The sequence below is a fragment of the Lepisma saccharinum genome, chromosome 16 (assembly GCF_977018435.1).
Source record: "Lepisma saccharinum chromosome 16, izLepSacc3.1, whole genome shotgun sequence".
Lineage (NCBI taxonomy): Eukaryota > Metazoa > Arthropoda > Insecta > Zygentoma > Lepismatidae > Lepisma > Lepisma saccharinum.
Genome location: NC_139244.1, coordinates 22983621 through 23007618, shown reverse-complemented (window position 1 = coordinate 23007618; position 23998 = coordinate 22983621). Strand labels below are relative to the sequence as shown.

The 23998-nt window shown below is 36.9% G+C and overlaps 1 protein-coding gene across 1 annotated transcript in view; it reads right to left on the bottom strand.

The window, feature by feature from the left end:
• The window catches only part of LOC145999976 (uncharacterized), a 38399-nt gene extending 14991 nt beyond the window's left edge, over window positions 1-23408 (bottom strand). The window contains exons 1-6 of the mRNA XM_083137270.1: window positions 23337-23408; window positions 20436-20548; window positions 14167-14222; window positions 11197-11274; window positions 6952-7009; window positions 1479-1543 (exon numbers count right to left, since the gene is read on the bottom strand). Of these exons, the coding sequence (XP_082993396.1) occupies window positions 1479-1543; window positions 6952-7009; window positions 11197-11274; window positions 14167-14222; window positions 20436-20536 (358 nt within the window). The 5' untranslated portion in view covers window positions 20537-20548; window positions 23337-23408. The remainder of the gene's footprint in view (window positions 1-1478; window positions 1544-6951; window positions 7010-11196; window positions 11275-14166; window positions 14223-20435; window positions 20549-23336) is intronic.
• Window positions 23409-23998: the final 590 nt, after the last annotated feature.

The window sequence follows — 23998 nt, the reverse complement described above, 5'->3', positions numbered from 1 at the left end:
GAAAGAACCAAAGTTGATCATATTCAAGCACAAGATATAATCCATGCTTCTGAAGCATGTTTTTTATTCTGTAGCTGAATACATGGAAGCAGCTCTTACATAAATCAAAATGTATGTAACTCTATGTAACATAGTATAATCACATATTCTTCTTGTAAACTTACATATGAAAGGAACTCTGATAATTAGCGTCACCTAGTAGTAGGCTGTAGTGTATCTCCTCATGTTATGCTTTTTTTTGTGACTGATAATACCCGAGTAAGGCCCAATTTTTATAATTTTTGGTATTGTATTTGGGTTAGTTTGTGTAAGATCTATTAATGTAATATTGTATTGTAATGTATTGACATGTCCTATATTAACATGAACTGTTATTTGTACACACACGGTAGTCCTCATAAAAACACCCAGCTTCATGTCTGAGGGAGCAAAGTGAATCATCGAATCATAAGCTTGCCACCGATGGTTCAGGATTCAAGTACAAATCTGAGCATGGATCCTTTCAGCAATTTCTTTTAATCGTCATTTATTCTCCATCATTCTGATTAGCCTAGCTGCAGAAAAGCACCACAAAATAAGAATAATACAAATACCACATTCCAATATCGGATTCTAACGTGAATCCTTCAGTGGTAAGGTGGCACATTCCATTTGTAGTTATGTTTCTTTTGTACTATGTAGAGATGGGACAGATTAATCAGTATCGGCCAACATAGGCATATCGGTGTATTGGTAAAATTACAGACTATTTTACCGATCCGATATATCTATAAATAGCTTTTAATTTAGTGCAAAATTCAGCCATTTTGTTATAATTCTTATGGGTAATCTCCATGCTCTACTTTTTAAAAAATTTCTAATATGCAACTTTTTTTGCACTACAGTTACCTTGGAACACACCGTTACTAAGGAGGTCAATGAACTATTCGGGTTCTTCAAGGACCATTTGGAATTTTATATTGGATCGGTAGAATATTGGTTCGGTATCGGTATTAACCAAAATTTTGTATTGGTCCATTCCTGGCAATATGCTAAAAGAATTAAACAATAGGTACATGGTAGAGTGGTTAGCACATCATGGCACGACTCCAGGGTTCAAATCCCGGCCTGGGCATGGATGTTTGTGAGTGTCCATTCATCAATTTCATCATGTCATCACTCATCCCCATCTTCACAAATTAGCCAAAAGTGGCACAAAAAGCGAAGTAAAATGAAGCAAATCAAGCAATTAATGAATTACAAGCTGAGTCAATATAACATGGATTTGTGCCAGTACATATTTGAATTTCATCACCGATCCACCAAAAAAAAATACATTATTTTTTGTTTTTATATATTTTTTAATTACTAGAATATTTCAATATCACTAACAACATAAAGAGTTTCAAAGTAATATCAGCACCACCCTAATATGGGTTCTAAGAAAACAAAATTGGCAATTTACAAGATAATTTAAACATGGCATTTATTCTACTTACTGTTGTTAGGAGAACCTTGCACGTTATACTGGGGAGAGGATGTTAATGGTTCCTTACACCTCATTCTGAAATGGAAAAATTGAGATATTTACCACGAGTATATTTCTACAAAGAAATTGTTTAAATCAGAATTTTGAAAACAAGCCTATGTACCGTATTTACTCATGTATAATGGCCATTTTTTCCAAAATTTTTGCCCCCCCAAAATTGTTTTGTGTATTATGCACAGAATAATTTGGACAGCAGTCATGAAACCGTACAGGGTCATTCCATGATTTTTTGGCACTTACATTGACTTTTCATGTTTACGGAATCCTGTCATGTTATATATCGTTGTAATGCTTAAATTCTACAGTTTCTGAAATGGCAACAGTATTCCATTCAAGATGGTGACACTAATGTGCAATGCAGTTGAAATAAGCTCATCACAAAATGTAGGAATTGTTATATATTAGTGGAAGTTGAGTTATGAAGCCATGGGCTGAAACAGCCATAAATTTCCAATGATAATATATATTGTTGTTATAGTCACTTGTTGATTTTACATACATGTGTTATGGAGTTAATAAAAAAAATGTTCGAACCCAAGTGTTTCATTGAATAAGTTCTTCGAATCAATACACGATAAGTGGCGACGATGGATTGGATCCATTTGTGAGTTTAACAAGTAATAATATTATTGTAGTTGAAGAGAAGATTCAAATCTAAGAAGTTTGAAAAATGAATACGTTGCCATTCTTCGAGTCCTATGAGGTAGGAAGTAATATTAAAGCTTACGTACAAAGATTTGATTCATTTTTAAAAGCACAAGAAGTTAAAGAAGATAAAAAGGTTCATTTATTGTTATCAGTTATTGGAAATAATGCTTATGAGGCATTGTATATTAAATTAGCTCCAAATGATCCTAGTAGTTTTCCTGTCGAAGTTTTGCTGACAGAACTCGTTGATATTTATGAACCTAAAACAAACAAGTTGCTTGAGATATATAAATTTAAAAGTGCTAAAAAAGAGCATGGTGAATCAATGGATGGTTATATATCACGAATTAAAAAGTTGTCGTTAACATGTGGGTTTAAGCCAGAAGATTTTGATGAAGAATTAAAGCAGCAAACCATTTTTGGACTTGAGGAAGGTACATTAAAAAGGAAGTTAATTATGGAAACTCCAAAGACGTACAAAGATGTTTGTGACTACATTAGGAATCATGAAGTACTAGACAGATTTGGTAGCCATATTCAGCAAGACTCAAACATCCACAAAGTTAATACATACACTCCAAGAAATATGTACAAGGGAAAATTAGAGGTAAAGAAATGTTATAAAGGACAATTGCAACAGGACAGTCCAAGGAATGTTAACTGGATTTGCTATAGATGTGGTTCGAAAACAAAACACGGAGCTGAAGGTTGTCCAGCTATGGGGAAAGCTTGCAGATTTTGTGGCAAGATAAATCATTTTTCTTATGTTTGTAGATACAAGAACGAAATAAAGGATGTAGATAAAAGATCATCTGGGAAGAAGGCAGATTTCATGCATCAAAAACAACGTAACTACACCTCAAGGGCTGTGCAATATTTAAATAAGACTACATCAAATGTAAGATCTTCTTCTACACCCTCTGAGAAGGAAGATGCGATAAACAAAACCAGAGGTAATAATTTTCACTACAGTGGAAGCCAGCACAATATATTCAGTATAAATGTAATAAATACTGTACAGCATATAAGTGAAGAAAGTAGCAAGGATGTTGAGGAGTTATTATGCAATGAGATCCAATCCTTACATGTTCAGCTATATATCTGCAATAAACCAGTAAAATTCATAATGGATACAGGAAGTTATGCTAATATTCTACCTAAAAGTAGTGTATGGAAAAGCAGCGACGTTTTACGATTGAATCCACTCAAAAATGGCTATGGTACTATCACAGGAGAAAAGTTGAAGTTTGAGGGTCAAATTTCCTTACCTGTAAAGTATAACTCACTGAGTTATGAAATGCCGTTTATAGTAGGAGATTTAAATGATTTAAAACCTATACTTGGTCGAGTAGGATTGCGTATTCTCTTTGGCGATTGGAGAAGAAGTTTGGTAATTGATACTGTGCAAGGGCAAATGGAAGAAAAAATTTGGAATAATATTACAAGGAGCTTGTACACAAACACATCAAATGGGGAATCAGCGAAGTTGAAATCTGATATTTTAGTAAAATTTAAAATTTTGTTCAATAATGACATTTCAGAACCCATAAGAAATATTAATGTTAGAATTCCATTGAAGCCTGGATTTGTACCTGTGAAAAGGAAAGGTTACAATCTACCTTACTTTATGCATGATGAAGTAGGCAAGGCAATAAAAGATTTGTGCCAGCAAGGAATCTTAGAAGAAATAGGAAGTTCTGATTGGAGTAGTCCTGTAGTTCCTGTGCGAAAAGCAGATGGAAGTATTCGTGTATGTGCTGACTATAGCGAAACTGTAAATCCAAATGTAGATACTTTACAATATCAAATTCCAACTTTTGACGAACTTTATCATAAGTTAGGTTCACATAAGTGGTATACGAAGATTGATCTACGTTCAGCTTTATCAATTATTAATCAAAGAAAAATCTCAACGTGTTCTTACCATTGTAAATGAAGGTCATTTATATGTACATAAACGTTTACATTTGGAACTAAAATAAGTTCTCAAGTATTTCAAAGAGCCATGGACACAATACTTGGTGGTATTGATGGAGTGGTATCATTTATTGATGACATTCTTTTAGGAGCAGATACATTGTATGACTGTTACAAACTGACTGTATTAGTTTTGGAAAGATTGATGCAGTACAATGTGAAAGTAAATTTACAGAAGTCTGAATTTTTTGTTCATGAAGTAAATTTTCTAGGAAGGAAATTCACGGAACATGGAATTTTACCTACAAATGAACATGTTCAGGCAGTGTTAAAATGTAAGGTGCCTGAGAATAAAAAGGAATTGGCGACATTCATGGGTTTAGTGGCGTATCATGCACGGTTTTTGCCTAATTTGAGTTCTAGGATACCTACTCTTTATTTATTGCAAAAGAAGAGTGTACAATGGTTTTGGAACGAAGAATGTGAGAGGGAGTTTCAGCTAGTTAAGCAGCTATTAGTTTCTGCACCTTTTTTAGTATCGTTTAATACTCGATTGCCATTAGTTTTAGTCACGGATGCAAGTGGATATGGGATAGGTTGTCAGTTGACACATGAAATAGAAGGAGTGTTGAAACCTATTGCATGATTTTCAGCTACTTTAACAGATAGTCAAAAAAGTTACTCTCAAGCTGACAAGGAAAGTTTGGCAGTAGTGGAAGGTATAAAACATTTTCATATATATTTGGCAGGAAACAAATTTAAAATTCTAACAGATTCTTCAACAGGTAAATCGATATTAGATCCGGACAAAGCAATTTCTCCTACAGTATCTATGAGATGGCAAAGATGGAGGTTACTTCTAGCAAATTATGATTATTCCATTCATTACACGAAGAATGTAGGGATAGCTGATGTCTTGTCCAGATTACCTGTGTCACGTTTAGTGAATGAAGAAGAGGATTTACTTGTATTTTTGGATAATGAGACATTGATGAGTGAAGATCCTTTAAGAGTTGAAGTAATTGAAGCAATGAAACAAGATGAAACATTGTTACTAGCATATGAATACACAGTGAAGGATTGGAGGAATGTAGCACGTAAAGAAGATGATGGAGAATTGAAAATTTATTCTCAGAATAAAAATGTCTTAAATTGCAATAATGGAATGTTATGCCATGGTGAGCGAATTGTAGTGCCAAAATTATTGAGAAATAAGGTTCTACAAGACTTGCACAAATTTCATTCTGGAGTTGTGAAGTCCAAACATGTTGCAAGAAAGTACTTTTGGTGGCCGAGCATGAACCAGGATATAGAGAATTATGTTCTGTCGTGCGATGTGGGCAGAAGACATTCAAGAGCACCAAATAAACAAGAGTATGTTTCATGGAAGCCCGAAAATGAACCATTTCACAGAGTACACATAGATCATTTTTTCTTCCATGGATATAAATTTCTTATTTTAGTGGATGCATTTAGTAAATACGTAAATGTTTGGCAAGTCGTTCATTTAACAGCTGAAGAAACTGTTGAGAAGTTGACAAATCATTTTTCCATGTTTGGAATACCAAATACCATACGTTCTGATGGTGGCCCTCCATTTGCCAGCAGGGATTTCCAGAGATTTTGTAACAATCATGGAATAAAATAAATTCACAGTCCACCGTATAGACCATGTGCAAATGGAGAAGTTGAAAGGAATGTACAAATCATCAAAAGGTACATGACTTTAACAGGAGAGATAACAAAAGGCAACGTCAACAGACGCAATGCTTCTGTGGATAAATTCTTAAAGAGAATGTTGTTCTATCACAACAATACTGTAAATGTGATTATGGGGAAATCACCAAATGAAATTTTATTTTCATACAAAGTAAACACCAATAAATTAATTCATAATGATAGAACAAGGGTTATTTATGAGGCAGAGCATTATAAGAAAGGATCTGGAGTATATTATTATTGTCCAGAAAGAAAGCAGTATGAAAAAGGCGAGATAGTAGGACAATTATCGCACTTGATCTTCAAAGTTAAGAGGGACAATTACACAAGAAATGTTCATTTTTCGTTTTTGAAGCCAGAGATTCCCAGAAGGAACGAGAGTGGAAGATATGGAAATGGTGAACGCTCGACACGATGTACAGAAGAGTTTGGTGGTGAGCAAAATCAATTTGCTAACTTGGACTATATGGAATTTCCTTCTGTGGCTCACAATGAAGAAATGAAGCAGCAGAGACAAGGAGGTATGAAGGGCCTGGAGAAGCCAGGATGTTCGAAACAAGAGTCCACTGCAGCAGCAGCATTTCAACGAAGGTCTGCAAGGATACATAAACCACCTTGCAGATACGAACCAGATTAGAAATGTTATGATTGTTGTTATTATTATGTTTCATTTTGCAACAAAGGGGAATATTGTTATATATTAGTGGAAGTTGAGTTATGAAGGCATGGGCTGAAACAGCCATAAATTTCAAATGATATATATATTGTTGTTATAGTTACTTGTTGTTGATTTTACATACATGTGTTATGGAGTTAATATAAAAATGTTCGAACCCAAGTGTTTCATTGAATAAGTTCTTCAAATCAATACACGATAGGAATGTTCTGATTTTTATGGTATTTTGGATTGAAGAAAATATAATGATAAAAGAAAATAATTAAAATATATTACTGGCCAAATAATATGATATATATGGAGTGTGTAAATGCCTTAATGGTAGAAATCTTGTGCTGCTAACTGCTAGTTTGAGGGTCCAGAATGTGCCTTGTATAAATGTTATGTTATGTCAAAAGGATGTTGACTCAGACCTTAAAAAAAAAGTATAAATCTATAAATGTAGACCGATGTAAATAGTTACCTGTTAAAATTATCAACGATGAGCTGCAATGGGCCCAATCCAGACTCTGCGCAGGGCTCTGAAAAAGAAAAGTACATTTACTGTATGGAAATGCTACCTCCTTAATTATTTTTCACTGTTTGTTAAATTTTACTTAAAAATGTTACCAGGGCTTGAAATGAAAGGTGGACAGCAGGCGCATATCTAGAAATATATTTCATTCATACAGGGAGGAAAGGGGGGAGGGGGCAGGATCTAAACAAAAGTGTCTCAGAAAAAAATAAATTTAAATGATTAAATTAATATAGTCCCGCACCGTTGCCATGCGGTCTAAGGCATCATGCTTTAGGCTCCAAATATCCAAATGCTCTGGATATTCAGATTATCTAAATGAACAAAATCTCTGAATATTCAGATTCTCTGGATATTCGGATACCCGAATTATTACTTGATTCCAAAATGGATAAAGGATAATTTGAAATCCGGATATCCGTTATCTCGATTTTTTTGGCCATCCCTACCCCCACCTCCTTTGTCCACCTGTCGTGCCTTCTGCTATTATCAAGGATTATATATATGAGGATAACCCAGCCCCATAAGCCATGGTGAACACAGAGATCACTAAGAGGATACGGAAGTTGCTATAAGACATTTCCGTTGGAGACGGAAGTTGTTAGCGCCATCTAACCGCTTGGACAAAAACTAACAGTCCTAAACTGATTGACAATTAATGGGATCTGCCCTGTCAAGGTTGTCATTAGTCCATGACCAGAAGCTAACTCATAAAACGATTGTATAAATTCAGGGGATGTACATTATAAAGTATATTTGTATTGAGTTTTGTGTAGTACTGCATTACATCGTGTATATTCAAGCACTTGCAACTTTTTTATAAAGCTGTTGTAAAGATTCTAGACTTTCATGGAAGATTGTGATGCATTTCACTACTCTCACAATTGGTTCTTGACTAACCTGTAATAACGCACCAGAGAGCAAGGACAGATTTTTTGTCATAAGTACATTTCGATTTAGTGTGGCTATATTTTACTTTCTGAACAAAATTTGGGTTCATTGTGGAGAATTTTAAAGTTTCTGCGTTACCCCTTATGCTATTCTTGGTACGAGGCGTGGCTAGAAAAACTGTTGGTACAAATTTTTTTATTGGGTATTTTGTACAATACGACCATTATCTCCTTCATAGTACTCCCCTGAACTATTGATACACCACTCCATACGAATCTTCCATTGCTGGAAATCATTTTCTGGAACCATGTTCATGACCTCAGTCGTATTTGTTTTCACATATTCTATGGTCGTAAATCTGGTTCCTTTCAGTGCTGATTTGACCTTTGGGGGGGGGGGAAAAAAAGTTGCACGTAGTGATATCCGATGAATAGGGTGGATGTTCTAACACTGGGATCCTATGCTTGGCCAAAAAAGCCTTGACTGACAATACCGTGTGGGCAGGAGCATTGTACTGATGAAGAATCCATGACTTGCTTTTCCACAAATCAGGTCGTCGTCTTTATACTCGCTTACGAAGGGTCGTCAGCAGCGTAATGTAATAATGTTGGTTGTTTTGCAATAGCTCGAATACTCAAGCAACGATCTTTTCAAATCAATTCACCGACATTTGCATTGTTTGATTCAGTTTTTGACGTGCAAGGCCGTCTAGGATGCGAGTCGCCCTCGATCACTTCTCGTCCACCTTTAACCTTTGAAACCACTCAAACACTTGCGTGTGTGATAAACACTAATCTCCGTGCACTTCCTTCAACAAACCGTAAGTTTCTGTTGCAGATTTTCCGGGTTTCATAAGAAACTTCACATTGCTACGCTATTCCACTTTCAAAGTTAGCATTTTTCCGATGGTGCACAGACGTACGGTTCACTTCGTCCTCAAGCTACACCGGAAATCACACTGTTGATAGGCAGGATATTACGTTATACACTCATACCTCGCTTGTCCTTAACGCGTTTGCCGTTTGTCGACAGCAACATCAAACCGGTTTTTTTCTAGCCACACCTCTTATGTTTAGGAAATCAGTGGTTATTGGTTTTGTGATTAAGCCTGTGCTGTGAAAGATGTGTTCTTATGTCAAGCATAGTATAGAAGAGACTAGGAATTGGGTATTCGTGTTTAACATAAAACATCTCATTACAAAACTTTTACATCCGTCGTGGACTAAGTATCGTGGAAGATTACGCTAGTTTATCTCTCTACCTTTTATATTGATTAAATATCATCCTCTAAGAAGTTTCAAAGCAGACAGGTTGAGTTTGGATGCTCTAAGCTCTACATTTGTGTGTGTGTGTGTGTGTAATTTAAGTTGATGTAGAATGAAAAATCTCCCTTATATCCTACAAAGTAGTTTTGCCTGCATACATGAATAGTTTTTATTTTTTATGGAAAACCTACGTTTTGGAATAGTAAATGATTTATAATTAATGTCAGGTGGGCAGAAGACAATGTGCAAGGTAAACTTTGACGAATCAAATTAAAAAAAGAAGCGTGTGTATTCAACGTTACAAATTCTTACAGTTTAATATATGTGCATGCGATGAATTTTCATTGTAACTCCACAGTACAATATTTCTTCTGTGGCAAATGTCCTGTGTTACAGGTACTTTGTTATGTTAGTGCAAGGGGAAGATATTCCGGTCCCTTTGTTAATCTCATTGCATATCATGGGATTTCAATAATCAAACTTCAATGTAAATAAAAAAATCCAGATATCAATTACAATATTGAAGTATTAAGTAAGATTTTTAGTGTAAGAATTAAATTCTTTTACGAAAACCAAAAAATGACCCAATATCATATATATTTAGTAAATATATAAGAAATTAGAATATTTTCTAGGCATTTCCTTTGGACAATCCAAGACTAGAATCAACAATTTTAATTATTCCCTTCTTAAATTTATTACATTCCAATGAAAAAAGTCAATTTGCTTTCCAAGTATCGAGCTCAAACGTCGATAGTTCCTCCCTGTTCGAGTGTGTTGTCTTCCCCCGCTAGATGGTTCTGCTTGTACTGGGTATGTATAGTCTGTGGTTTATAAGGCCTTAGAAAAGTGTCCGCACAGGTCAGTGGAGAATATGCTCAGTGTCCCATCCTGTAATAGATAATCCTTGCTATTTTGTTCATGTCCACTAGTATGCACAGGATTTTTTTTGGAGGAGGCTGTAATTGTAAAGATGGATATTTTTTAAGTACACTGCCTTCCAAAAGTTAAGCACACAATGCAAACTTTTCGAAAGCCTATGTGAATTTGAGTGGCTGAAAATCGCTTCGGATGTAGATGTCAGTTTCTATGTGTAGCTTCCTTTTTGTAAGTAGAGAGTGAATCATCTGTACCTAGGTGCTTAATCTGTGCTCTTGAAATAGCAAAAAAGCAAGGATTTTGTGCAAGAATCATCACACTTTCATTGAAGATGCCAGCATTCGGAAGGGTTTGAGGTGCATTTAAAAGCTGATACGAAGTGTTATCGCCAACATCGTTGACGAGTACCTGGAAAGTGTGTTTCTAGTAAGGAGTGGCCGGCATATTCACCGGACCTTAATCCCATTGAAAACCTGTGGGATGCCCTCGGGCATGCTGTCTTTGCACTTTTACCTCCACCAGCCAGTCTCAGAGACTCCTGCCCTAATGGAGGAATGGCCATTGCTCACATCTGCGATGGTTGATCACCTCATTGAAAGCATGGAAAATCTTTGTAAAATTTGTGTGAAGGTCTGGGGTGGTCACATACCATATTACTGTAAGTTTGGTTTGGTTTGTTTCCCTTTAAACATCATTATGTTAATGACCCAAATGTGATGTCATCATATAACTTACGAAAAGTAAATATTTTTCCATCTTTGTACACAATTCTTGTTTTCTTTAATGAATAAACACATTTGCTACCTGCAAATTTGTGTTAATCAAAGCTTTACTTTTCAATTATTGTTGATTTTACCATCGCGTGATTAACTTTTGTTTACTTTGAAAAAATGATAATCAGGAATTATTTTGGTTTTCCCTCCGAAGTTCTTTCTGCTTTCACTGTGAAATTGTGGTTTTCTCAAAATTTCATCAGCTCCTCCTACATATGCCAGTATTCATGTCAGTGAAAAGCTTTCTAAGAAATGTGAATGCAGACATGAACTTTGCTCCAATAGTTTTAATGATTTCACGTTTGCAACTCTTTCCCACAAAGAATTATGAAATTTTGATAACTTGAAAGTAAAGGGACAGAAAGTTTTCTAAAATAGTAACAAACCTTCATGCTCAAGATCATCACGGCAAACTTCCACTTCCCGTAACTTTTCGATTTTAGCTTTTGGGTTATTACATGGTTCTGCAAGAAAAAAAATGTCAATTATCATCAAAAATTGGGAGCAAAATATCATACAGAATCTATGTACCAAGAATAAAAGCATCCATATCGAAAATAAACAAGCTTCAATGAAACACAATCAAGTTTTTAAGAATAAGTTCTGTGATAAAACAAACTAACTATACATGGTGGTCTGAATGTCTTGTTAGCAAATGAATGATTCAAGCATCTACAGGCTGGTAAAACAATACAGAAAATGCAACGTGACTTCACTTGCCAAATTTCAAAGACGCTCTGGATGGGGGTCCAGACCCCCCCCCCCCTAAGACTTACCAAGTACAAAAATTCAATAATGAAAATGTGTGTTGTTTAACATTTGTATATAATTGAAGGACATTTAATTCAATTTATTTGAAGGCAGTAAATATTTAGTTTTTATAATTCCTTTATTTAACATTAATTTCAGGTGTGTGTGTGTCTAAACAAAAGCTAACGTAGTACAATGACTCCTTTCTTGCATAACAACAACATAATAATTTTATTGGGAGACGCTTGACACAAAACTGTTCTACTGCACTGTCAAGGATGTATTTAGGGAGAAAGTCCAAGGTTCCGGAACCCCCTTCACCCCGAAAGACTTACGAAGTACCAATGAAAATATACTTGTCCAGTATTTGCTGTATAATCGAGGGTTATTTATTTACGCCGAACTTTGAATCACAGTACCAAAGATATTAATCTGAAACTTTAATTTTCGTCAACTTGATCTAACATTATTTCTTGTTCTTTAATAAATATTCTATTCTTTATCTATTTGGCACCGATTTCCTTGCCAGGGCAGTTGCATTAATACAAATTTTAACTTTCTTAACTACACGCTAGATAATGAATACATGCTTTTACATCTCTATTGTTGTTACACCATTTTTTACCTGTTAATGTAATAATAGCAATACAAAATTACATTAATATTAATTCATTATTATTATTTTAATTTAAACATTTATATTATAATTTATTATTATTATTATTTCTGGGACACTTGGTTCGGACCCCCCCCCCCACCCGTAATAAATTTCTAAATATGTGGAAGCTGTGCACAACTGAATGATAAGAACATGACTAAGACCACATTGAAGACAAGAAAAATGTGCAGCAATCACAAAATCAGTGTTGATATCTCCCCTGCCCAAAAAAAAGTCTGAGGGAAAGATCAGTGGAACTTTGAAAACGAAAGGTCACTATGCTTACTCACATGAAAATAGATCTGTGCAAAACAAGAAACAAAAGCATAAAAAAAGCTTTACAAAGAAAGTACTCATTTTGATGCACTGGTTTATCTCCACTAGAATGCTGCAGGGAGAGGATTGTGTACAAGTGCCAAATAGTTGGCACGGACGATGCAAGATAGTGTATAGAACTGAGAGCATCTTCGCTCGAGTGAAGAATAACGCTCTAACAGACAAAATGAGCAGTATACACTTGAAGAGGTGGTGGGTTCTCAAATATGGATCGTGAAAGACACAGTGAAACTGAAACTTGAGTGAACATAGTCATCACCTCCATGTTGAAATTAAGTTTAGTCTATCTTATGGTCATGCATTAGATAATTGATAATGTCCAGTTAACATTGCATGCTAATGTAGAACCATTGTCCTAACATTCAGACAATAACAAGAAAATCTAAATTTTACAAAAAAAAAATCCAATTTGAAGAGGCCCGCCAATACACCAATGTGAATAAAAAATCTCAAATTTAGTACACTTAGAATGCACACAACAATGCAACCACCAAAACTTCTTCCTTCCAACGACTGATGCAGCACCATACATGGGCAAAGTTGAAGATACTTTGCAGGTTTTCTATCCAAAAATTATTACTCTTTTTTGTATTGGTATGTGGAAGAACTGGTTCGATGTACTCAATTTCAAATACAAAGAAACTATACCTGAAGGCTCACAGCAGGCTTCATACATTCAAAGAACTGTTTCATGAATTGCCTCTTCCTCCTGCGTCAACCTGAACAAGGTGGAGAAGCTAAGCTGGCTTAACTATTTTAAAATACAGGGTGGTGCATATTTATCAACCAATATCAGTTTGCAACCTATCGGAATGCAGATGCACACATACAGAATTTTCCCATGGTTAGGCAGCTGCAAGTTTCGCAATGAGCCTGCCATGGAACCTTTTTCTGTTCAGACACAAAACAAGGCAGTGGAGGCGTTCATTCAAACAAGTTCCGCTCAGAAAATGCAGAAGGCATTGCACTTAGAAGCATCAGAGAATACGCCTCCTCCGACCTGAAGACTTCACTTTCTGCACGCTACCATTGGTTCTCTTCTCTATTGAACCATCACCACAGCTCCCGCTGCATCTCCTGAATGGGACCTGTTCGGATGATTGCCTTGACTGTCACAATTTGTGTCCGAACATACAAACATTTCATGGCAGACTGATTGCAAGATTTACAACTGCCCAAGCATGAGGTAGTTCTCTGTCTTTTGACAGGGTTGCCAAATGATGTTGGTAGATACAATATGTGTTACCCTATATAATAAAAATCTGTCTCTTTGGCCAGAGGAGGTTGTAATGGCCTTGAATTAAAAGTTACTTGCTATTAACCAATACCAGGTTAATGAGTTTTTATATACTTATACCCCTCCTGGTTCGATACCCAGTGGAGGCACATAGTGATCCGGGTCCTGCTTTAAACTATGGATCCAGTCCCGATTGGCCTTTCTCTGCATAAGGTGGACTTACAAGAAAAACTCAAACTATACTTACCAACTTCATTGGAAATGTTGAAGAATATCATTTTGTAAGTATTTACTTTACAAATCTTTCTCTGCCTCAATCAGGTGTATTTAGAAATCGAACAAAATCAGAAAACTAGTTAAAAGTAAATAACTTACTTGCTACTGAACTGGGAATGGATGCCATGGTGGATGCTGCAGCTCTTCGAGGCTTTCTACAATATATCAAATAACAATATTTAAAGAACAAATTATAGTTCACATAGGACTCACATTTTTAAACAATAATAGTTAATAACTTCAATCAAACTTAATTCTGTATACAATTTAATTGCTATAACACTCCTCATGATAAAAGCTAAAAACTTAAAAGCTACAGTGTATATTGTTTAAAAGCTACAGTGTATATTGTTTAAATGGAAGATTGTAATCAATGCATTTTCAGGTAACCTGAAATGCAGGCTGACAAAGATGTACTGTGTTCTGAAGATGATAAAGTTAATATTCAGAATCCAGTTCATTCTGACAAACCAAATTCATTAAATTTTCTGGGCTCCATTATGGTGTAGTGGTAACATTGTTGCCTTGAAATCAAGCTTGACTCCAATTTATGACTGCACTATTCTTTTATTTTGATGCCTAACCGATCAATAAATATATGCTATGTTAGACAAAATGAAGTGTAAACTAATGTAAACAGTTTGTTTTAGAAATTTTAGCCAAATGAATGAAATAATGCACACACCTCTCTCTCTCACTATCATTTGAAATATAGCATAAGTCTAATTTGCAATTTTTTTTTTCTGCAAAGAGGTTAGTCATGACATCCTAACAGATACATATTTTAATTCTCCCAGAAGTGTTTTCTGAATCACTGTGATTGCTAATTTAGTTAAGTCTCTCCTGAATCAGTGTACTATGGAGAAAACATCAGGATCAACCTCAACCCCTTTAATTTGGCAGAAGTAAAATGTGCTGCAGGTGCATTCTAATCACAACGAAGCAGTTGCAAAATTAATACTCATGTACATGTCAAGTTATATGTTACATTATCGTATATATTTGTATTTTTGTTACTTTATCTGCTACGAAACGCTCACAACGAACACTCATGCCCACACCACAATTTGAACCATGAAACTTTGGTAGCAAGGCAGAGATGTATTAATATGACATATTTACCCATACTAATCCTTCCTTTTGATCCTAACATAAGAGTCAAATATATTTGATGATGTAATCACTATTTTTATCAGCACAACACAGATACTGCTTTGAACCAATGCCTATACCAGTTCCCACCAACGATTGGACATCGTAACAAATGTAAACTGTTCATATATATATAAATATAAAATAGTTAAGTATTCCATTGCAATAATATACATTAGTCTAGAAAGTGCTTCTTATGGTACAGAAGACAATTTGTTGGAGGACTCTCAATCTGAGTTAGAATAGGTTTCGAGTGACTTCATTTAGCTCTGGAAATGAATGCCTGGCTTTTGACAGAGAAAATAAAAATGTATTCTTTCCTAATTAGTTTAGCTAAGTTATTTGTTGACAATAGATCTACATATTACTTAATATTTGAAATACTGTAAATTAATTATAATATTCAGTGATAAAGCTGCTTCCTCAAAAACGTGTGCAACTTATACACTGCAAATACAGTACATAAGAGATAATCGGAACATTAAAAATAGCTGTAGCTTATTATGTCATTCACTTTTGCCACACAGTATTAATGCAACATAAAATAAACTTACATGTTTTGCATAATTTACAAGAGACCATATTTGCCGGCATATAAGATGCACTCTCTTTTTTGTACAAGTTTCTTTTTTAGGAAGAAGCTTTCGCCCTTATTTTATATTTATAATTAGTTTACAGTATTTGAAGTATAAAGTAATATGTAGGACTACTTTCAACAAGTAACTTACCTACTCTAACTAGGTAAGAGTGTATTTTACTTCTTTGCCACACGCCACAAGGAAACAAGTAACAAATTGCCTAATTCAGAACAGAAAATTTCCAGAAATGAATGTAATCAAAAACTGAGTATCGACATATAATGTACTGTGTTTGCACCCTGTTTCTCATTTCTAAAGAAAAAAAATGCATCTTATACACCGGCAAATAAGGTAATTAGACTTTACAAAAGTTACATGGCAATTTTGTGGACCTCAGCTGATATTCAAACTCTGGAAAGGTATCAGATAGTTATGGTGATGAAATTCAAACCAACACTTATAAACACAAGCACAATTCTAATATTACAAAATAATACAATAAATGTTAGCATATTTTTTTTTTATTCGTGTTGTTTCTAATATACAACAGCGATTATGTGAACTTTTAATAACAGCACTTATTAAACAGAATTCCAACTGGCAGAAGACCGTCTTCTAACGAGATTGAGCTCATTGAGCACGATATTCTGATGTATTGTAGCTTGTATTCACTAGCTACCTGCAAAAGGCTAACTACTGGTTTCTCAAAGCATGGAGTGATGGCAGTGGCGGCGAGGGGAGGCGGTATCCCCCCCCCCCCAAATTCTCGCCACTTTTGCTTCCACACTATGCTAAATCTTATCCACAAAGGAAACTATACTGTGTTTGCCCCCTCCCAGTCTTGGTACTTCCCCCCTTCAGTTTTGGAACCCAATGGCCACCACTGAGTGATGGGCTACTTTCTTATGACACACTGAATAATTAAAATATATTTGTTTTGTAAACTAAATGTTAATATACACAGTTTCTTTTTCTAAGGTAACATTAAAAAGGTGAATGAACCATTCAGGTTCCTTGTGGAACAATCACACTTTTATGTAGGATTTGTTGGAAAGTGGATATCAGCAGTGATAACTAGGACATGATAGATAAACACTTGATTCTCTTAATTTTCATGAACTATTAGGTTTTGATTAATAATATGTCAATGAAACAATTGTGACAATTGCTAAGTGGGATCCTAAATTTGAAATATGAGCACAATCGCAAACTGTAAGAAACATTTCGTTTTACAGCAAATTTTGTATGCTGAAAGTAATTTTTTAAACATATTTAACACTTATAGTACAAGGGTCGTTCAAGGTTGACCAGGATTTTCATACGTAAAAAATCGATGAATAGCCGGATCATGATGAAACGTGCGGGTGACGTAATGTATTCCTTCGCGAGTAACTAGCGCCTGGCATGACGTATTTCGCGCATGCGCAGCAGTTGCAGCGAACATGGCGGCAAGCAGTGTGTCTGTGTCTGTGGAGCAGCGGTGTGTAATCAAATTTCTCATGAAGGAGAAAGTGAAACCAGCCGAGATTTTCAGACAATTGCAAGCACAGTATGGTGAACAAACGATGTCGCGGACAAGAGCGTACGAATGGTGTGAGCAGTTTTGCGAAGGACGGGAGCTGGTGACAAATGAAGCGCATGGACACATTCGCCCGACTGCAGTCACACCAGTGAATATCGCACGTGTTCAGCAAATGATTCTTGAGAACCGGCGAGTAACAGTGCGGAATATTGCTGCCGAGGTGAATATCAGTGTCGGGAGTGTTGAGACAATCATTCACGACCACTTACGTTTCCACAAAATCTGTGCAAGGTGGGTTCCCCGCCAGCTGACATTCGATCAGAAGTGGACACGCAGGATGGTCTGTGAACAGCTTCTGAATCGGTTTCGAGCAGAAGGTGATGAATTGTTGCAATCCATCATCACGTGTGATGAAACATGGTTGCACAATTCAACCCCAGAAACCAAAAGACGCAGCATGGAGTGGCGGCATAAAGGTTCCCAGCCCCCCAAGAAAAGCAAAACGCAGCCGTCCACTGGAAAGATCATGGCAAGTGTCTTCTGGGACATGAAGGGCGTTATCCATGTGGATTTTCTGGACAAAGGGAGCACGATTAATGCCCAGTATTACTCCACATTGTTGAGTGGTGCTGTACGAAAGTCCATTCGCAAGAAAAGACCTGGGATGTTGTCTGGAAATGTCATTCTTCTCCATGACAATGCCCGCCCTCACACGGCCAATGTGACAACAACAACTCTGGCCGACATGCGCTGGGAAGTTCTGCCCCATCCCCCCTACAGTCCGGATTTAGCCCCCAGTGATTATCATTTGTTTGCACCACTTAAAGACCATCTGGGAGGGAAGAAATTCACGACAGACGAAGCACTGTGGAGCGATGTCCTCCAGTGGCTACAACAACAACCAAGTTCTTTCTACGCCAAAGGAATTCGGGAGCTGCCAGAACGATGGCAACGGTGCCTCGGCGCGCACGGAGAATACTTTGAAAAACTGACATAGTTTGGTGTTTCTTTTACTACCTATTTCCTTTGCAGAAATAAAAGTCTCGGTCAACCTTGAACGACCCTTGTATCTTGAAAAATCAAATTAAAAATGGGAATGTAGATGTTGCAGAAGATTTAACGCTTCTAAATCATAAAAATCTAACATTTACCAAATTTCCTACCTTGTGTATGCAAACCAGTGTCTAATGCAGACTCTGAAAGATTTCTTTGTAACGGTTCAGATTGTTTTATGATTTTTTTTTTCAAATTCTCCTAGCAGGAAGACTGATTATCGTAGAATTTTGACAATCATTGTTTTACGAAATTTCAACCTTCTGCTTAAAGTAATAAGCACTGTTTGGATTTTTTAAAAAAAAGAAAAAGTTATTTATGTTGAAAAAAACAAAAATTACCTTATGCCACTATGCACACTTCCCATGGACAATGTTTTTTCCATTGACAAGCTGTAAGTATCGTAGACTAGTGGGAATTAATGTAGAAGTAAATCGGAACCTTAGTAGAATGCATTTAGGGACTTTCTTTTATTGCTAAGAGAACCAAACCTGGCCTGCCTAACCTAACTGCGAAAGCATATAGCGAACAAAATCTTAAGTAATCACTAAAACTCTGTGCAGTAGGTGTCAACGGAAGCATATCGAAATCAAACCATGTTAAAACTGCATTCGTAGCATGATGAAATTGCAAAAAGAAACGGAACTTGGGCCGATATTTTCAATATATAATTTGATTCAATGCTTCAGTTTGGGGACGTAATTTAAGAGAAAATGCAAGAAGAAATACACTGAATTAGTAAAGTGATAAATATAAATTAATTGAACTAAACTCCATGACAAAAGAGCTCTCTGGGGCAGGACCGGCCACGTAGATTTTTCATTGGGTGATGCATGGCCAGTGCATCTAGCTCCATCACTGCTGCTTTCTAGCTTTTGAGACCAGAGCTTGATACTTCAACTTATCAAGTAACTCCCTAATTGTCCTCATGATGCTGGGTCAGTGATGAAACTTTGGTGACTCCCACTGGGAAAGGAACCCAGGACCATTCACACCAAAGGTAGGAAGGAGAGTGCTAACCACTTGGATATGCAGGAGCCAATTTATAAATTCAATACTCTGTCACATTAAAAAAACAATAATTTTATATTAGATGACATCTCAATTATTATTATTTTTTTATTTGTAGTTATTTACACTACCAGCACGAAAGAAGTTGTATTCAAACTTCAGTACGAACAGAAACACAAACAATATTGTCAGAAATAAAACAGTTAATTGAAGGGCTTGGGTGTCATACAATTTACATTGAACTCAGTGAAGCCTTCTGAAATTGATAAACACAACACGAAAACAATTTATCTACATTATAGCTTCTAATAATATTTTTTCTTAATGGATTCGGAAATGACCAAAATGTCACTTACCATGTCTTACACCCGAGCCCTTCAATTTATAGTAGTGGTTTTCAGTCACCAGAACGTAATATATTTTAAGCAGTGTAGGCAAACATTTTAATTCAACACAACACACATTTACCATCTGGATGTATTGAATCTTTAGTATTAAATACTGTATTAGTAAAGTAAAAAAAAAAATGAAGTGCTCCCCTGTGCTATGCACCACACCATGAAGGCATATAGGGGGAGTGGAGTTAGGGCCTCACACTTTCTTGATCACAACCGAAGGTAGGGGTGATGTGATCAGCATCATACCCCTGCTCGCCTTAACCCCAAAGAGTTTCCTCCAGGTACCCACTTTATACGACGATGGGTGGGTGCCGGAGCATACATCAACTGTAAGACCTAACATCAGCAATGTCCATGAATCCCCACCAGGAGTATGTAAAACAATCTCCAACATCTTTATTTGCAGCAATATTAAAAAAACACTAAATTAATATCCATAAATCCCTGCCTCTGGATCAGGGCAGTGTAAGTAAATTTTACACTGGTACTTTAACAGCATTAGCAAATCGTATTTAGCAATATCAAGGTAAGAATGGTGAAGAAAAGCTTATACAATATAACTTTCATACATGTTTAAATGATACTGACACTGTGGATTTTAGTAGCCAAAAATGAAAAACTCTTCGAATAGTCTAAAGCAAAATTCATACATACCTCCTATGACTCACTGGCTTATGAGTAACTTGCGTCTTTACAAGATGCAATTTGCCTCTAGTAGGCAGAGGTGAATCTCTTCGTTTTTTGTTTCCCAACATTGTGTCTTGCACCTGAAATATTAACGCGTATGACAAAGAATGAAAAGATAGATACATACGTACCCTACATACATACACATATACAGGGTGTTTCTGTGACCGTGTTACAGACTTGCAGGGATGATGGATAGGAACAAACGCAAAAAAATGAGATAGTGAAATCTGGTCAGGAAATGCCACAGTCAAAAGTTACAAGCCAAAACCCTTGAAGGGCAGGCAACCATGCACAACACGGAGGGGAACCATAAAAGATGTCTGGGGAAGTGGAAAACAAACACAGAAGAATCACTGTAGTGACTTTAATGAGTAGTAAGTGCAGCCATTATTACAGCAGTTGTTCAAAGTGACGCCCCCCTTGCCTCGAGACAGGCATGGCAGCATCGCAATAAGCTCTGTTGCATCCACTCTAATATCCCAGCAGTCGTTCAGACCAGATCACAGGCTGCAAGGATTCTTGCAAAGAGTTCCTCTACATTACTCACAGGTATCTCGTAGACAACACTTTTGGTATTAATCTGATATTCCCCGGACAGATTTCTTCATTTTTACAGAAAAAACTACTTACGGTAATAAGTTCCTGTAGCATTGTCTAACATCTGGAAGGTGTTTTGTATGATGTAACGGATTTCTTCAAATTTAAAAGTTTGGGGCTCATTCGGGGGCAGGTGACTCCGGACAATTACTAACATGCCTTTAACAGGGACTCTACAGATAAAGCCGGGGAGCCGGAGCGGAGGCGGGGCCACGTTAGCCATTAGGTGTGGTAGGTCAATTACCCCAGGAGCAGAGCCCGGAATCGGTGGGAAATTTGGACTCAGAAATTTCAAAACAAAAATATTTTTTTAGTTTAAATTTCCCACAGATTCAGGGACGAAAAACGTGAATACACCTTAAAGAATGTTCCGCGAAGCAGATAGGTAAGTGCAAATGTCAAAAATTGACAAAACGAAGAAGTTATAGGTGTCCGGGGAATATCAGATTTTTACCACACTTTTTACATGACCCCACAAAAAAAATCAAGTGGGGTCAGATCAGGTGAATGGGCAGGCCAAGCAATAGGTCCGCCTCTCCCTGTCCACCGCTGAGGAAAGGTCTGAGTCAGAATATCACGAGCACCAGATACGAAGTGGGCTGGGGCCCCATCATGCTGAAACCACATGCGTTGATGAACGAGAAGTGGGACCTGTTCCAATAACTCAGGGAGGATGTATCTCAAAAACACAGTGTACACTGGTCCAGTTAATCGTGGCGATAAAATATACAGATCTATTAAATGTTCGCCGACAATGCCCACCCACATGTTTACAGCAAATCTGACGATTGTGACATGGGGATTTTCATCGGCTCATACATGGCTATTGCGACTATTCAGCATCCAGTCTCTCGTGAAACAGGCCTAATCAGTGAAAAGCACACAGGCATGGAACTGGTGGTCGACCACACAGCGCTGCAGTAACCATTCACTAAACACAACGTGGGATGCGAAATCAGCTGGACCCAAGGCATGGACACGCCGATATAAGGGTAAGGGTGCAGCTGCTGCTTCCTCACAACTTTCCGAACAGTACTATGGGCCACAACCAACTTCACGTGCTACGGCCCATGTACTAATGGATGGTTGTCCTTCCACCTGATCCAGAACTGCTTCTTCAAGGTCGGGTGTCCCTGCAGTTCTTCGCCCTCCTTGCTTGTGGAATTGAGGTTGCACTTGCCCATTTCCTGTAATCGTTGGAAAAGTCTGGGAAAAAGTGTAAGCTGGATGTCTGCACCATGAATACATGGTCAGATACAACCTTTCAGCTTCCCTACAGTTCCCATTTGCTTGTCCATACAAAAACACGATATCAGCCAGTTCCTCTACCCTATACTCCATTGCACTGATTGCAGCCGCAACACTCGTGCTTCCAGACTACACCCGTTGAGTTTGACGTTACGTCTTCTCCAGGGCAAGCGAGGTGGATTATTTTTCCTTTCTTTTATGGTTCTCCTCCGCATTGTGCGTGGTTACCTGCCCTTCAAAGGTTTTCGCTTGTACCAGGGTTCCCTATTTCATTTTGTTGTGTTTGTTCCCTTCCATCATCCCTGCAAGTCTGTAACACGGTCACAGAAACACACTGTATATGTGTGTGTATGTATGGATTTGTTTGTGTATATATATTATATGTATGTATGTGTGTGTGTGTGTGTGTACCCTTGTGGCTGCTAGAGGAGAGGGATTGCAAGGGGAGGGGGTATCTTGATAGTTGTAAATGGGGTCACTCCATACTTCGTTTTATGTCAAACAACGTTTTTAAAAAAAGCTCTTTACAAAACATATTTTTAATAACTGATGAAAAATTGCCGATGTAAATTAGTATCTTGATAGAAAGAAATGGCCAAGTCCACTGTATGAACAGCTAATCAGGACTGAGCCTACAGTTCTTAAAGTGAGATTTTGACACCCACCCCCAGAACTCTAGTCTGGGCCTAACATTTGGGGATCTACATCAAATTTGGGCATAACTCTTGGGGGGAGGCAGAATCAAAAAGTTTTCAACCACATAAAAATTGCACCCAAGACTACTGTGCTAAATTACTGTTACATTTGCGAAACCATAAGAATTACTCATTAACTTGCTTCTCAGGTCCCAGGAGGTAAACACAAGTTCTATTAGCTTGTTAATTCTGAAAATTTGTTAGGTGGACAATGTAACTTCATCACTAGATACATCAAGCCATCCATGGCAGTAATCCGCGTAATTTAACATTCGTTAAATTTTTTTTGAGCAAGCAACAAAGCAACTCAACACTTTACTAGTACCTCCTTCTTGTATAGATGCACTTGCAAATTTTCAGAACCGATCCTTTGATCAACACTGCCTTCACTGCCACTAGCTTTATCAGATTTTGTTCATTTTGAAGGTAGATTCCTGATATTGCAGAGTCTGGAACTCATAATGCTCACTTCTTTCACTAACATTATAGCTTCACAAAGAAATCTAGCTCATTGTTCTAAAAAAAAAGCACACTATTCTTTATAAATTACTTTGTAAAAGGCTATCACACTAACATTATAGCTTCACAAAGAAATCTAGCTCATTGTTCTAAAAAAAAAGCACACTATTCTTTATAAATTACTTTGTAAAAGGCTATCACACTCATGTCAAAAATTCCATGTAGGCTGTCTTCGTGCACTATCGTTCCAGTCATACAAATAGAGACGTTCTGAGGTGACAAGTTTGAGTCACGTGACAACTTTGGAACTTTCACAAGCATTTTCCTGTCAAATTCCGTGGACAAAGAAGAAGGGAAGAGGGATGTGATCTTCAACACAGGCCACTTGTTTGACTGTTCCAGGAACTGACAGTGACAGTGCTCGAGGTCACATCTGTGTTTGTCAAATGGAGCTTCGGTAAAACTGTCATATGCGGGAAATCGCTCTAACTCGTTCATTCTCTACTTTTTTACATTCGTACTTACCTA